At 33.5% G+C, this 13,538-nt stretch overlaps 1 protein-coding gene across 5 annotated transcripts; it reads right to left on the minus strand.

Moving 5' to 3' along the window:
* Nucleotides 1-2,012: 2,012 nt before the first annotated feature.
* LOC127867726 (uncharacterized) lies at nucleotides 2,013-7,365 on the minus strand. Of its 5 annotated transcripts, none has more exons than XM_052409071.1 (11): nucleotides 7,119-7,365; nucleotides 6,661-6,981; nucleotides 6,365-6,463; nucleotides 6,065-6,181; nucleotides 5,820-5,921; nucleotides 4,914-5,021; nucleotides 4,591-4,612; nucleotides 4,314-4,402; nucleotides 4,153-4,183; nucleotides 3,281-3,841; nucleotides 2,013-2,622 (listed from the first exon to the last, which is right to left on the minus strand). In XM_052409071.1, the coding sequence occupies exons 1-10, from the start codon at nucleotides 7,162-7,164 to the stop codon at nucleotides 3,283-3,285; spliced, it is 1,494 nt and encodes a 497-aa protein (XP_052265031.1). In that variant the 5' UTR covers nucleotides 7,165-7,365; the 3' UTR covers nucleotides 2,013-2,622; nucleotides 3,281-3,282. The 5 variants fall into 5 exon arrangements, with proteins under 5 accessions (XP_052265031.1, XP_052265033.1, XP_052265030.1 ...); XM_052409073.1 differs by having other exon boundaries at nucleotides 5,820-5,927; nucleotides 6,661-6,858; nucleotides 7,119-7,364; XM_052409070.1 differs by having other exon boundaries at nucleotides 5,820-5,927; nucleotides 7,119-7,364.
* Between the last annotated feature and the right edge of the window lie 6,173 nt (nucleotides 7,366-13,538).

Below are 13,538 nucleotides of genomic sequence, written 5' to 3' on the forward strand. Positions count from 1 at the left end.
ATTGTACATTATGTGAATTCTAGTATTAAGAAAGCTTCAATATAGCCATATCAGGAAAACTGGCTAGTTCCTGTTGACAATGACCTTCGACCGGAACCATTTTCAAACTCGACCAAGATATCATTAGGACAGACGTTTAGGACATACCCATTTTAGGTCAACTACTCGCGCACTTCGGCTACCATGTTATTCAACGGAGTGAAACCATTTTAAAACTCGGTCGACATAACATATGCTGATTATCAGTTGCCATGATGATTGTGCAAGACTGCAATGTCTACTACAAATATTTGATATAATTATACATATGTGTTCAATATCGTTATAAACAGTCACTGACCAAGACCTATTACTTTGACCAGAGTTTAAGCATATCTACGCCTTCCTTTTGGGCTTAGAACAGTTGGCTTAAGGTTTGCTTGCAAGTTGGAATTCAGTTTAAATCGTGCATGCAATAATTACATATCTATGTAATTACCGCTGATATTAAATAAAAAATTTGCGCGATTATCAAGTGAGGTCATCGCCCAATGCAAAATACCGAAGAAGCAATTTTGAAGTGTTATGACCCTCAATGTAATTTCAGTAGGTTAGTCATGTAAGCCTTTGCAAGCAACAACTACAATCTCTATCCTAAATACAGACCAAGAATTGTTCTGCATTTGGGGCAAGTTTGGTAAAGATCAAGGTTACTGTTGATGAAAATAGATAAAACGTTACCGCTTTATAACCTTCCGTTAAAATAGAGATGTTGTGCTGAAATTGTGTATTCAAGTGAGTGACATGCTTATCTGGGGAAAGATTGCTCTCTGGACCAATCGAATAAATGCCACTGTTACCAAAAATAGATAACAGTGTTTCCGCTTGTTTTGATGAAAGTATTGTGCTATAATATTGTTTGTAGGTAGCTAACATGTAAATTTATGGTGGAAGAAAATGGTTTCCGCTCAATAATTTTAGTTCGAATGTAGTTACTGTGCTGTCATAGTGATTGTAGGAAGCCTAGATGCAGACTTTGTTTCAACTAAATTAGATTTATCTTCGTTTATTTGAAAATAATATAAAACGATTACTCTAGTTCCTTGGCATTTTGAAAATTCTTATTTTAAGTTGTTATATTTCAGCTTTAAGTGTTCATTTATTATTTAACTACGGCGGAAGTTAAACATAAACCATTTCATTGTGATCATTATATCAAGTGACTGGCATAACATGTACTATCAAGCGGAAGAATAATCGATGCCTTGTCTTGTAACAGCTTTTTTTAAATATATTACATGTACTTTGCACACAAACCATAAATTTACATAAAGTTATTAAGTATCGTAGTCAAATGTCTTTGAAAAATCAACAGTACCAGTTAAATGTAAAGTATTCTAACAGCATTCTTATCGAAATTTCTAGAGGTCACATCTATAAAATCTGCATGTATATTATGTTGAATACAAAACATAATTATGCTTATATGTTTTCTGCATCGTTTGTGCACACGGTGACTATGTAATGTATTGCATATTTAACATTGTTCCATGAAATATCACCATAACTTTATAAACACGAAATGCTTTTTCAACTAAATATCAAATTTTAACAATCATACATATGGTCAAACGTATCTCGCAAGAACTCGTGTATTGATTTTTAGCTCGGTTGTTTTCGAAGAACTTTTACCGCCTTCAAAATCAATTTGAAAACGACAAAAGCGCGACGTCCGTTTCGTAAGGCAAGTATTTTTTAATGTTTTCATTTCCAGTAACCAACTTGTGTATTCATTATTTACACAAACGTTATTCTACATAACACATATGTTATACCAGAGCATTGATTTTGGTCTTATAATATTTGTTCTTTTTAAGGACATGCACAGATTAACTACACAAGATCAATAATGGAATGCTTTGTTTACAGCACACATATACGTACAACATCATAAATGGTATATGATTTCTCTTATCGTACGCAATCTTATTACGACCAGCACACATTCGCTTGTATAAAAACAAAAGGGAATATTGTGTAATATACATTTATCGTTGGTAACATTCGATAATAAAACAACATTAAATTTTTTTAGCATCTATTCAGACACATAATCTGCAATATACGTTACGTTTATGCATAGTGAACACTTTCGAAAGAAAATTGAACATCGCTTAAAATGATATCTCACATGACCGTCATGTTTAGCAATTAATGTGCAGTGTGCACCAAACATCGTCCATCACAAGCCAATATATAATGCTAAGTTATAGCTCAATGTTAAGGCAAGTTATCAGTGCTTTTTTACACGTTTATGTAATACATGTAAGATGTAAGGGGACATTCGTTCAACTGATTTAAAGTATTAATAATGTCAAAACCTGTGAGTTCCTAACATTTTCTTACGTAGGTTAAGTGTTTTCTAACAATAACATGTCGAATGAAGCAAGCGAATACAATATTTTGATAGTTATCAAGTTCACAGTTTGAGTTATCTATTTTTTAAATCACTGAATGCATGATTGGGTTCGCATTAGTTTTACTCTGATTGTGTAACCGACGGACGACTTCTCCACCTGCACGATTTTCATAAGGTTTGACGACTATTTTCTTCCTACTTATTCCTGTCATTTGATTCTCCATCTAAATAAAAATCGAAATTCAACTTTGTAACAAACATTGCGTTTGCCGATTAAAGCGAGTATATACGATTTCGTCAAATTTTAATGAATTTATATACAATGTGTAAAAAACTTATTATATATATATATTTCAATATAAAATAAAATAAAAGTTCAGAAGAACATGTGTCGAATTATGCGAAATAAGCCCGATATTTAATCCTGAAATCGAAAACGGCTGTACAGTCGAATTAGCCAGCATGTATATCATGCATGTACGATGTGAATCTAAACTTAGTTTAACGGTTCATTTTAAATTCTTGCAACGATATATATTCATACGACAAACGAACACTTACTCTGGTCCTAATAAAAAGACGAATGCTTTATTGTAGGAAAATATGATAGTCACAATCGGCTTGGGGCGCTAATTTGTCTTTGCTGCATTTTATGACATTCGCATTTAATGTATAGTTTGTCTTGCCTATTTTGTGTTATTGTTACATATTTTATCATTATATTACAATTTAACACATATACAAAATCGTATAATCTCGCTTTAAATATATGCATAAACTGAGCGTATATAAATTAGTCAACTGAATTGATTATTCAAGGTACCCTTATTTGCAATTTAGGCCAAAGAAACATAGTAATGCAAGTAAGCAATTCAGTTTTACCTCTAATTGTTGGCGATTGAATATATTGGGGAATCATTCTTAGCACATGAATCTTGTGGTTCATTCCGTTTCACAGAGTCACAAACGTATCCGTCAGCGACAAATGTATCATCTTTTGTGTATGCAAAGCGTTTGTGAAAGGTGCCATCCATTTGTACAGTGGAATACAGCACATTTTCCTCGTCTTCGATGCCCACAGTTGGATATTGGGATAATCCGTTTTCATCAAGGTTATTTGAAGGATGTGTGTAATCAGTTACGGAACATTCGAGTTTCTTAACGGGTGAGTGAACAACAAGGTTGAAACGGTCATATGTCTTAATTTTCTTTTTTACCGCTGAGGAAAGCTGATCTTCTTTGCATACATATGAGTACAGTGGGTCATCTAGGTCACCTAAAACGTTGTGTGAGTCATCATCTTTTACAGTGCTGTAGTGTATTTCGTTCGAGCTATGTTTGTTGCAGAATTGTTCTTCATTGCTCCCATTTGCATATAGCAGTGAAGTAAAGCGCACAGTCGGATTAACTGCATCTCCACGTGCATCGGAGCTCAGTTCTTGGCTATGCATGTTAACATATTAATTGAACATTCATCTGAGTAAAGTTAATTCAAAAACATAATATCAATTTTAAATAAAAATACTAAAACTAACATTAAACAGAAACGTTATTGAACATCAAATCAAATTCGCACTTATCATTGAAGTGTTTTATGCACTTGTTAAACATTGATTAACATTATTATCACAAGTTCTTGTACACACATTATAAGAGTCACCCGAGTATCATAGTATACCAATGCAAGCGCAAAATAAAAATAAAAGCCTGTAGATATGAATGTGTTAATTTTGCATTGACAAATCATTACTTACTTGTGTTTTCGAAAGCCGAACGCAGCATCATCTAAAAGACAGTTAATATGATTTAATTGAAAGATGCAGTGCAAGATAAAATATGATATTTTAAGCAAATATAATTTAACTTTATGTTATACATATACAGATTCATATAAAACGAGTTATCTAGTACCCACCCGGTAATCGAACCTCGGTGTCTTTTGCGAAGCTATACACCGAATCATCGTCATAGTGAAATTGGCCTTGCATTCTTTTCTTATGTCCACTGTTCATTATAAAATAATGCATAATAAATTTAAATAAGTTTCTATCTGCAATATTTGTTTTATTTAAATAGCAACAAAAACGTTAAGCAAGCATGAACCGTAATATAATATTTGCAACTAATTTCAAAATCCATCATTTTTTGCGACACTATGCAAGTAGACCGATTTTTTATATATAAAACATTACCTTGGTGTGCGTGAATTGTGCGCTGAAATATAGTTATAAAGTTTTATTTTTAAATGAACAGATCGATCAGGCCTAGAATGTGAAACTTCTTACATAATCAGTAACGTGTTAATTAACATATATTTGCAAATGCCCCATTCGGTTTTCTGCAAAGAGCTAATATTCCAGTATGCATGTTAATTGTGTATAACATTAAAAGAATTATCAATAATCCTTAAATAACAATCGCAATTCCCTACATGTACGGTATATATATTTAAACATCTTTACATCTTGTTTATCTTTTGACATTGCATACATGAAAATGTTAATTGTAGACTTACCTGTTTTGGTGTTGTTGACTTCACCGGACAATGCAACACAATTGATCGGATAAGTAAAGCCAACTGGTCCACCCCCACTCTCAATACAAACAGATCGTCCCGCAACAGCTGATAAGTTTGAGAAATATTCATTAAAATATAGAACAAAGGCAATGTTCTTAAAATTTATGTGAAATATGCCTCAAAATATTATACTAAACAGTGAACCCTTTTCAGCACTAAACCTTTTTAATGTTATCAAATCTCCAGCAGTAAAGTTTTTAACCAGAGCCAAATAATTAATAAACCAATTTTCCCTTGTTATTTGAAACATTCCACTGTATTGCATTCACTGAAAATGAAAGAAGCATTAAGGACTCTATTTGCGTTTATGCCATTTGTGAAGCATTGCGTTTTTTCCATACACCGTTTATATTTTTTAAAGCAGAAACATGCAACAACATGCAATTATACTTATAAAAGCCATGCTATTAAAGTTACATTACTACTCAAAATCAACGAAAATTTCGTACAATATTTCGTAAAATAGAGCTAAATAATTAAACAATCATTGCTCCTTATTGCAATTGCCGAAATTTCAACGCAAGATGTGGTCTGGTAAAATAGATGTTTGTGGATACAAAATGTTCGTTTTTATTATGGTTTTAACATGGTACCAGTTTAGTATTCGTGTGTCGTATGAATAGATATATTCGCAGGAAATTAGCATGGAATTTATTGTGTCCACAAATTAATAAAAACGAGCATTTTGTATCTACAAAAATCTATGTAATCATACCACATCTAGCGTTGAAATTGTGGCTATTGCAATAAGGAACACTGATTGTGTAGGTTTTATTTTATTTTACGAAATGCTTTACGAAATTTTCGTTGATTTTGAGCGTTATAGAGACTTTAATACTATACCTGGAGAGCGTTTTGGACAGAATCTATGTTTTTTTCGATGCAGATAAACGACTAGTACAATGTCAAAAAGGATGAATGGTCCGGCAGTGGAAAAAACTATCACTGTAACTAATAGTATATTATTGATATATGTTTCCATATTGTAAGAACGTCATTATACATTCAAAAGCGCATTTATCACACAGTAAATACAGTTATATACTAGTATGTCGATGTTCGTTATGTATAACACGATTTATGCATACCATTTACGTTGACTCCATTATCAGTAGTCTCAAAAGTCTGGGTATTCATGTCATAATAAGTAGTCAAATTTGTGGTTTCCGTAGAATGGACATCCGTCGGTGTTCGAATCGGAAGAGCTATAAGTTGAAGACTTAAAAATTTACTTAAATAAATAATGTTTACGTATATGTAACTAATTGATAACATTGCGCACTTGTGCCTGGGTAAAAATATGCATTAAGATTTGATTGACATGCTTCTGATATTGTCAACGAATCTAATTGAACTGTAAACAAAATGAAACGCGATTTTGTGCACACCTTGTTCCTTGGTATACACGGCTGATGTTTTGATTCTTTCTGATGTACTCAACCGTGTCGTCTGTTCACTAGGGCTTTGTTCTTGCGCAACTGCTCCGCCTGGGTATATTGGGTAACGAATAAGGAGTAATATGTATTAATTTAAAATTCACTATGCTGATAACCAATACGCTCACAAGTAAATGCTTTCTTATACAGCAAATCTGCAAATAGTCGCACTTCCTTTATAACTGCCAATACATTTTTGTAAACATATTTTAAAAAGGTATCTTAATTGTTAAATAAATGGTGCTTACCATGTACAGTTACGGTGACAATTTTACTGGTAACACGTATGTTGTTTATAACTATATCACACATCCATTTGGCAATGTCTTCTGACATCTCAAAATTTGATATATTGCACGTCACACGATATTCCGAGCATTCGCATTGCACGTCAGACGCGTTAAAAGCAGTATTTACACCACACGTATTCTGTACTAATTCTACAACTGAATTGAATTGTGTTTTTGTTCCTCTTAAAAACTTGGTATTCAGTACTGAAGATGTATTGAATATACACGAAATACTCATAACAGATGATGGCAACACTTGGAAGTCAAACACTGGGTAAGCTGAAAGATCACAATCGTTACATTTTTTGCTCTGTTGATTTTTCTAATAATGTAGATGTAATAATATGATCGTAGTATACGATTAAAAATAATTTGCTTTTCCAATTACTCTCTATTATTACACCCATTATACTTACCTGCAACTGCAGCAAACATCGCCACAGTAACACCCACTATCCACATTGTTGGGGCTTCGGTTTGACATAGTTTCTTGAAAATATCCGCACTTCAATTTAAAGGCTAATACATTTATTCTGAACAAAACGTGTTGTAACACTCAACAATATTTCTTCCGTGCCCGATTGTTCTCACCAATCACATTCTCTTTTGTGAAACCCGGCTTTCAACCGGACAAGTGCATTGACGTATACTTCCCCTCTTTATGAGGATATAAAATGAATATGAGTTTGTGTAAGTATATTTTTTTCCTCCAGGAACTATTGTCGCTTTAGTAATATTATTAATGGCAGACATTCAATTGCAAATCTACATATATATGTTCGACATATTTCATATACTGATTGTAAGCGGTCATTTGAAAATACTTCCCTATTTAATCGATAATTTATTTATATTAAAAAAACGATACTTAACAGCATAAGAAACATATATTTTATAGCAATTACACACAATTGCAGTTCATTTTCGCATAAAAATACCATAGTCAGGTCAATATACACCTTGATGCGCAAACATTGCAACACAAGGTATTTAACCTGATCCTGGTAGGGTAGAAGGCCCTTTATAAAATATATGAACAGTTTATCAACATTCGACCTCCGGAAACTAGTTTTTTTTAAGATGACGTCCAAGATGGCCGCTATGACTACTACGAAAATGTCACGCTGAAACGCTTCGATTGAGTGATGGATGTCGTTTATTAACTTATGTTAAGTTGCTACCTTCACAGTTATTGATATTCATGCGCTATTGTAGTGTGTCTGGTCAACCTTGTTTTATTGGTCAAAAGTTTACCCACAATTCAATATTGATAAAACGTTCGGGTTATATTACTCATGAATTATACGATTGCAAAGAAATACCACAATGCACGAAGTAAGAATACTTGATACGTATTCTTAAAATTCAATAGGCGTTAGCATGATCAGATAAAACAAAGTAAAACAAATACAAAACTGAAAAACGTGTGAAAAAATCACAATATTTCATGTCATGCATTACGTGCGTTGAGATTATTAACTTGTCGAATTCTTCTTCAAGAAATTGCAAGTTTTCATATAAAATAATTCATGCGAATTCTGTATTTAAAAAGTAGAAATGAAAATGTAATCCCACACGCCCGACGCAAGTGCGTGCTTCGTTGTATTTAAAGCGGTTATTTGTTTGTTTCGTCGGATCTTCCACAGTTTTCAACTGTATTTCGTCACAGCTCGGCGGTCAGTTTAAGTAACTCACACTTTTCCCGGGGTAGCTGATAAACCAGTACTATGTGCACACACTTATGCCAATTACCCTACTTGAATAAGAGGTAGGGGTAAAATTGCCATTTAAAGGATTCAATGACCAATGCCAACACAAGTTATGTGGCCCGGCCGATGATCGAAACCGCGATCCTCAGATTTGAAGTCCAGCGTATAATCAAGTTAACTAGCCGGCCCGGTATTATGTGCCTACATGAAGCTTAAAGTCGATACTTAATAAAACGCACGACTTTATTCTTATGAACTTATTTTTAAACAGTGTTCAATAGATTCTAGCAGAAATCAACGGTATTTTTGGTCATCGATACATGTAGTGCACAGGTGTTAAGCGTGTTGCCATGATATTAATTAGTGAAAACATCATTTTGAATGATAAATAATCATATTATAAGACCGAGATCGTGAATATCGCTGCACAATTGATGAAGTTATGGCTGTTCAAAGCGATGCACCCGTTTTCGGGTGATTTTGAGTTGGATACCTTGTTATATACATATTTGATAGTGAATTTTTTTCAGGAAAGTTGATTGTTCGTTATTATATTATTATTTATCATGCAAAATGATGTTTTCACTAATTAATATCATAGCCACACGCTTATTACCTGTGGTGTAGTGTTGGTTATTTGTGACGCTTCCGCGGACGCTATATATGCAATGCGGTGATATTGAAAAAACAAGTTGTGACCTTATGATAAAACGATGTGCGTGCGTTCAGTGCCCAAGCGTATGATGCCTGTAGCGTAGTCCGTTCCATAAGAAACGTCATGCGTAGTTTGAAAAAATGACGCAACGATATAATTCACATTCTAACACGGCACGCGACTTGTTTTCTATAGACAAAGAAGGAAATCAAGTGTGGGTTATTCTGCAATAACTTATGGGCGGAGCTTAATGTTTCGAAAATAGTTCCGAATAAATAAAGAAAATATTGCAGTAAAATGCACGTGCTAAAACCCGCCCTAAAAGAAATGTAATAAATATAGCATGTATATAAATGTAATGAAACAACAAATTGTATATTTGGTGATAAGTGGCATAACCACGTCTACAAAGAATGTTATTTGTTAGGAAACGCAATTCAGAAAACATTTATAGCATGTCAGCTTTTCAGTAGCATCAATAAACGTGACGTCATTAATGTTTCGAAAATAGTTCCGAATAAATAAAGAAAATATTGAAGTAAAATGCACGTGCTGAAACCCGCTCTAACAGAAATGTAATAAATGTAGCACGTCTGGTGTGCATATAAAGTGTTGCTTTACATCGAGGTAGCAAACTTCAGTCAATAGTGTCGCATGAGTTCAGAGTATTACCTTTGATCTCACTTCTCTTACAGAAAGTTTCAGACCGGAGTTTATTTACATCTGAGTAATTTTGCTTTCCATACATATAACATACAAAATACTTTATTTCCACTAACAAGTCATCACTACACTACACCTGTATTTCACCAAACTTGGCATAGGCACGCATTAAGTCTGTATTTTTCTCGATAAGCTTTACTGGACCTACTTTCCCCCTTCTCACAAATGCGCGCACAGTATCGCAACCAGTAAAGCTGTGAATTGCGTGTAACACTGAATATAAGTAATTTTTTTGCGTTTACAATCTTTTCTATGTCGATAAGTCTTCGTTTGTTTCCAGTTTCCATGTCAAATAGGATTGAACATCCAATTTGTCTCAAATACCTAATAAGAAGCATTTTTACATCTGTATCGGGTGAGCTCACAATTATGGTTTTGGTGTCAGGTTTAAATTCTTTTATATGCATGAAGTGCAAAATAATTTTTGTATCTGCTTCCTCTTGAGACGAAAACAGAAATTCGTCTGGAAGTACCTCAGTTATCAGTCCGTCATATCTTGTAAGCAGACAGTATTGTTCACCAAGAACATAATACATTTGGCGATTCTAAAGTTGTTCTGCATATATGTCAGTGCTCCATTGTTCCAATAGTAATTTTAGAAGCTGTGTTTTGTTAAAATCGTGTGAAAGAAAACTTTTCAACTCCCTGGGCGTTTTGGCTTTTGCACCTGACAATAGAAATGATGATTATGATTTGACTGCAGTTTCATGATAGGTATCTGTGACAAAATCACGACCACACATTGGAAGGTGACCAAAAACCATCTTGGCTACTTCTTCAAAGGTATCAAGCACTGATACTAGGGCCCGTATTCACCAAACTATTCTTAGACTTAAGAATAAAGAATAGACTAAGAACCAAGAAAAATACTTCCAGCGTTTGAATATATACAAGCTACCACTGGTGATTTATGTAATTCACAAAATGTTCTGTAAGAATAATGATGTCGATAGAGGTGGTTAATACCATGTTTGACTCAAAATAAAAGAAATTCTTGAATATTCTAATTTAAAGAATTTTCTTTATTCTTAGACTTAAGTCTAAGAATTGTTTGGTGAATACGGGCCCAGGCTGTGTAGTACTGCGTTGCCATCAATGATACTGGTAACATCAGCATTTGGTGTTGGTTCAATTTGTCTCCATATAATGTAAACGCTTTGCTTTATCCGTTTTCACTGGCATTCCATCAGCTGTTTCCAAAGACCAAGGTACTGGAGAAAGTGGATAAAAAGTGTCCGTTCAAGATCAATATCATTCTCAATTGAATGAAGGATCAATGTGCCAATATGTTGCGTTCAACTTTAACTTGTGCCAGTTTGTTAATAGAACTTCTAATTTTCTTACTCACTTCGGATGTAGCAAATGTCTTAAGTTTGTTTCGATTGACAGGATCATGTAAAATAATGAGAAGTATTAATAAATTAAAAATGGGAAGGGCGCAGGGGTTTGATGGTATTGGGGCAGAGTTTTATAAAAACACGGCTAATGTTATATGTCCAGTATTTTGCTCTCTTTTTAATCATATTCTTAATACAGGTGTATTTCCTGACATGTGGAGCGAAAGCATTATTGTTCCCTTACACAAATGCGGTTCTAAACTGGAACCGACAAATTATAGAGATATTTCTTTAATAAATGAAATGTATAAAATATTTGGAAATATTGTAAATTCACGATTGTGTACTAGGGCCGAAGAATTTGGCAAACTAGATGAGTCGCAATCAGGTTTTCGGAAAGGTTATTCTACAATTGATAACATATTCGTATTACAAAGCATGGTACAAAAATATATAACTAATCCAGGAGGAAGGTTTTATGTATTATACGTTGATTTTCAAAGGGCTTATGATGGTATATTGCACCATAAACTTTTTGACATAATGCAAAAAATAGGCTTAAAAGGAAAACTTTATAATGTCCTTGTCTCTATGTAATCTAATTTACAGAGTCGCGTGCGAGTCATAAATAACAATGTTACAACTGATTTTAAGTGTAACATTGGCACAAGGCAAGGGGACGTAACTAGCACGATCATTTTTAATTTATTCATAAATGAGTTATCCCTTTACCTGCGTGACCATGATCATCAAGGAATTTTCATTACGGAAGATATACCAAATACACAATGTATATAATTTGCCGACGACGTTGCGAGTTGCTCTGAAACGTCTATTGAACTACAGCGTCAATTAAATAGTATTTCTAATTTTTGTCGAATAAGTGGCATGACTGTAAATGAAAAGAAAACCGAAATAATTGTATTTAGAAATGGTGGCCCATTGCGGTCATATGAAAATTGGTTCTATAATGGAAATCATGTAAATGTTACGTCAGTGTACAAGTACATGGGTTTACTGTTTACTCCTAAATTAAGTTGCTAAAGCTAAGTTGGCAATGCAGGCTAAAAATCTATTAATGCCATAAAAAGTTACCAAGGCTATTTTAGAAAATTTGACATTCAAGAGTATTTTTAACTTTTTGATTCAATGGTTAAGCCGATCCTTTTATACGGGGCTGAAATTTGGGGTCATACCCTTTCTGAAAATATAGAACAAGTCCAGGCTCAATTTTGCAAAGATTTTATTGGTTTGAATAGGTCAACAAACAATTGCATGGCCCTAGGTGAGGTTGGTAGATTAGAATTATGTGTAGAATATCATTTCAAGTGTGTTAAATACTGGTGTAAACTTATTCACATGCCATTGCATAGTTTTCCAAAAAATTGTTATAATATGTTAAAAAGCCAGGATGAAATCGGAAGGACAAATTGGGCCACTTCTGTTAAAAATCTGTTATTTAATTATGGATTTGGTTATGTCTGTGTGTATCAGGATGTTGGCAATGTTGATGTCTTTTTACAACTGTTTAAAGATCGCCTTATTTGTTGTAACACGCAAAAATGGTCAGGGAGTTTATTCGACTCGTCTAGATGTGAAACATATAGAATGTATAAATCATTGCTTGAACCAGAAAAATATCTTTCGCTTAAAATACCATTCTTCTATAGAAAAGCATTTGCAAAGTTCAGATGTTCCAACCACAAGTTTCTTATTGAAACTGGACGACATCTTGGTATAGAGCATGGTCTTCGATATTGTATACATTGTCTAAATGTAGAAAGCACACGTGTCATTGAAAACGAATTTCATGTATTTTTTATTGTTCTAAATTTCACGAAGAACGTAACATTCGCCTTTTTTCTTGGTATACAGGAAAAAGAGAAGAAATATATTTTATTAATCTGATGATAATGATCTGACATTGAAGAAAATTGTATTATTTATATATATATGTTAATGCAAAAAGTTTAAACATAAAACTATTCACAACTCATGCATGTAAAATATGACATGTCTGTATATTGTATTTTGGGCCTTTATTTACAAAATAAATTGTCTTGTCTTGTAACAATGCATTATTTTCATTGAGACAACCAGTGATAAAGGCTTCCATAGCAGCAAAACCAATATCTACTGCCTTAAGAATGTTGGCAGCTGCTTTAGGTTCAGCAGGAACACCAGATGATAAACAATACAACTCATCCATTCAATCCTCCACATCAAATGAGTTTGGTAAATGTTTCGACAGCTAATCTTTGAGTGTATAGGTTTTATATTTTTCATTGTATCAAGAAGGGTGGTGTTTGAGAATGTAGCTAAGGTATATTTCTTTTATCATCGTGAGCCGTTTCACATGATGTTCGAGTACAATATGCTCTTCAGGATAATTACATACATTAATTGAAATCT

This window comes from Dreissena polymorpha, chromosome 2 (genome assembly GCF_020536995.1).
Source record: "Dreissena polymorpha isolate Duluth1 chromosome 2, UMN_Dpol_1.0, whole genome shotgun sequence".
Classification (NCBI taxonomy): Eukaryota; Metazoa; Mollusca; class Bivalvia; order Myida; family Dreissenidae; genus Dreissena; species Dreissena polymorpha.

Coding starts and splice junctions, on each gene's coding strand:
- LOC127867726 (XM_052409070.1), bottom strand. CDS start 7,164: ATGTGGATAGTGGGTGTTACTGTGGCGATGTTTGCTGCAGTTGCAG. Junction 6,982..7,118: donor GATGTTTGCTGCAGTTGCAG/GTAAGTATAATG, acceptor GTGATCTTTCAG/CTTACCCAGTGTTTGACTTC. Junction 6,464..6,660: donor TGTCACCGTAACTGTACATG/GTAAGCACCATT, acceptor CAATATACCCAG/GCGGAGCAGTTGCGCAAGAA.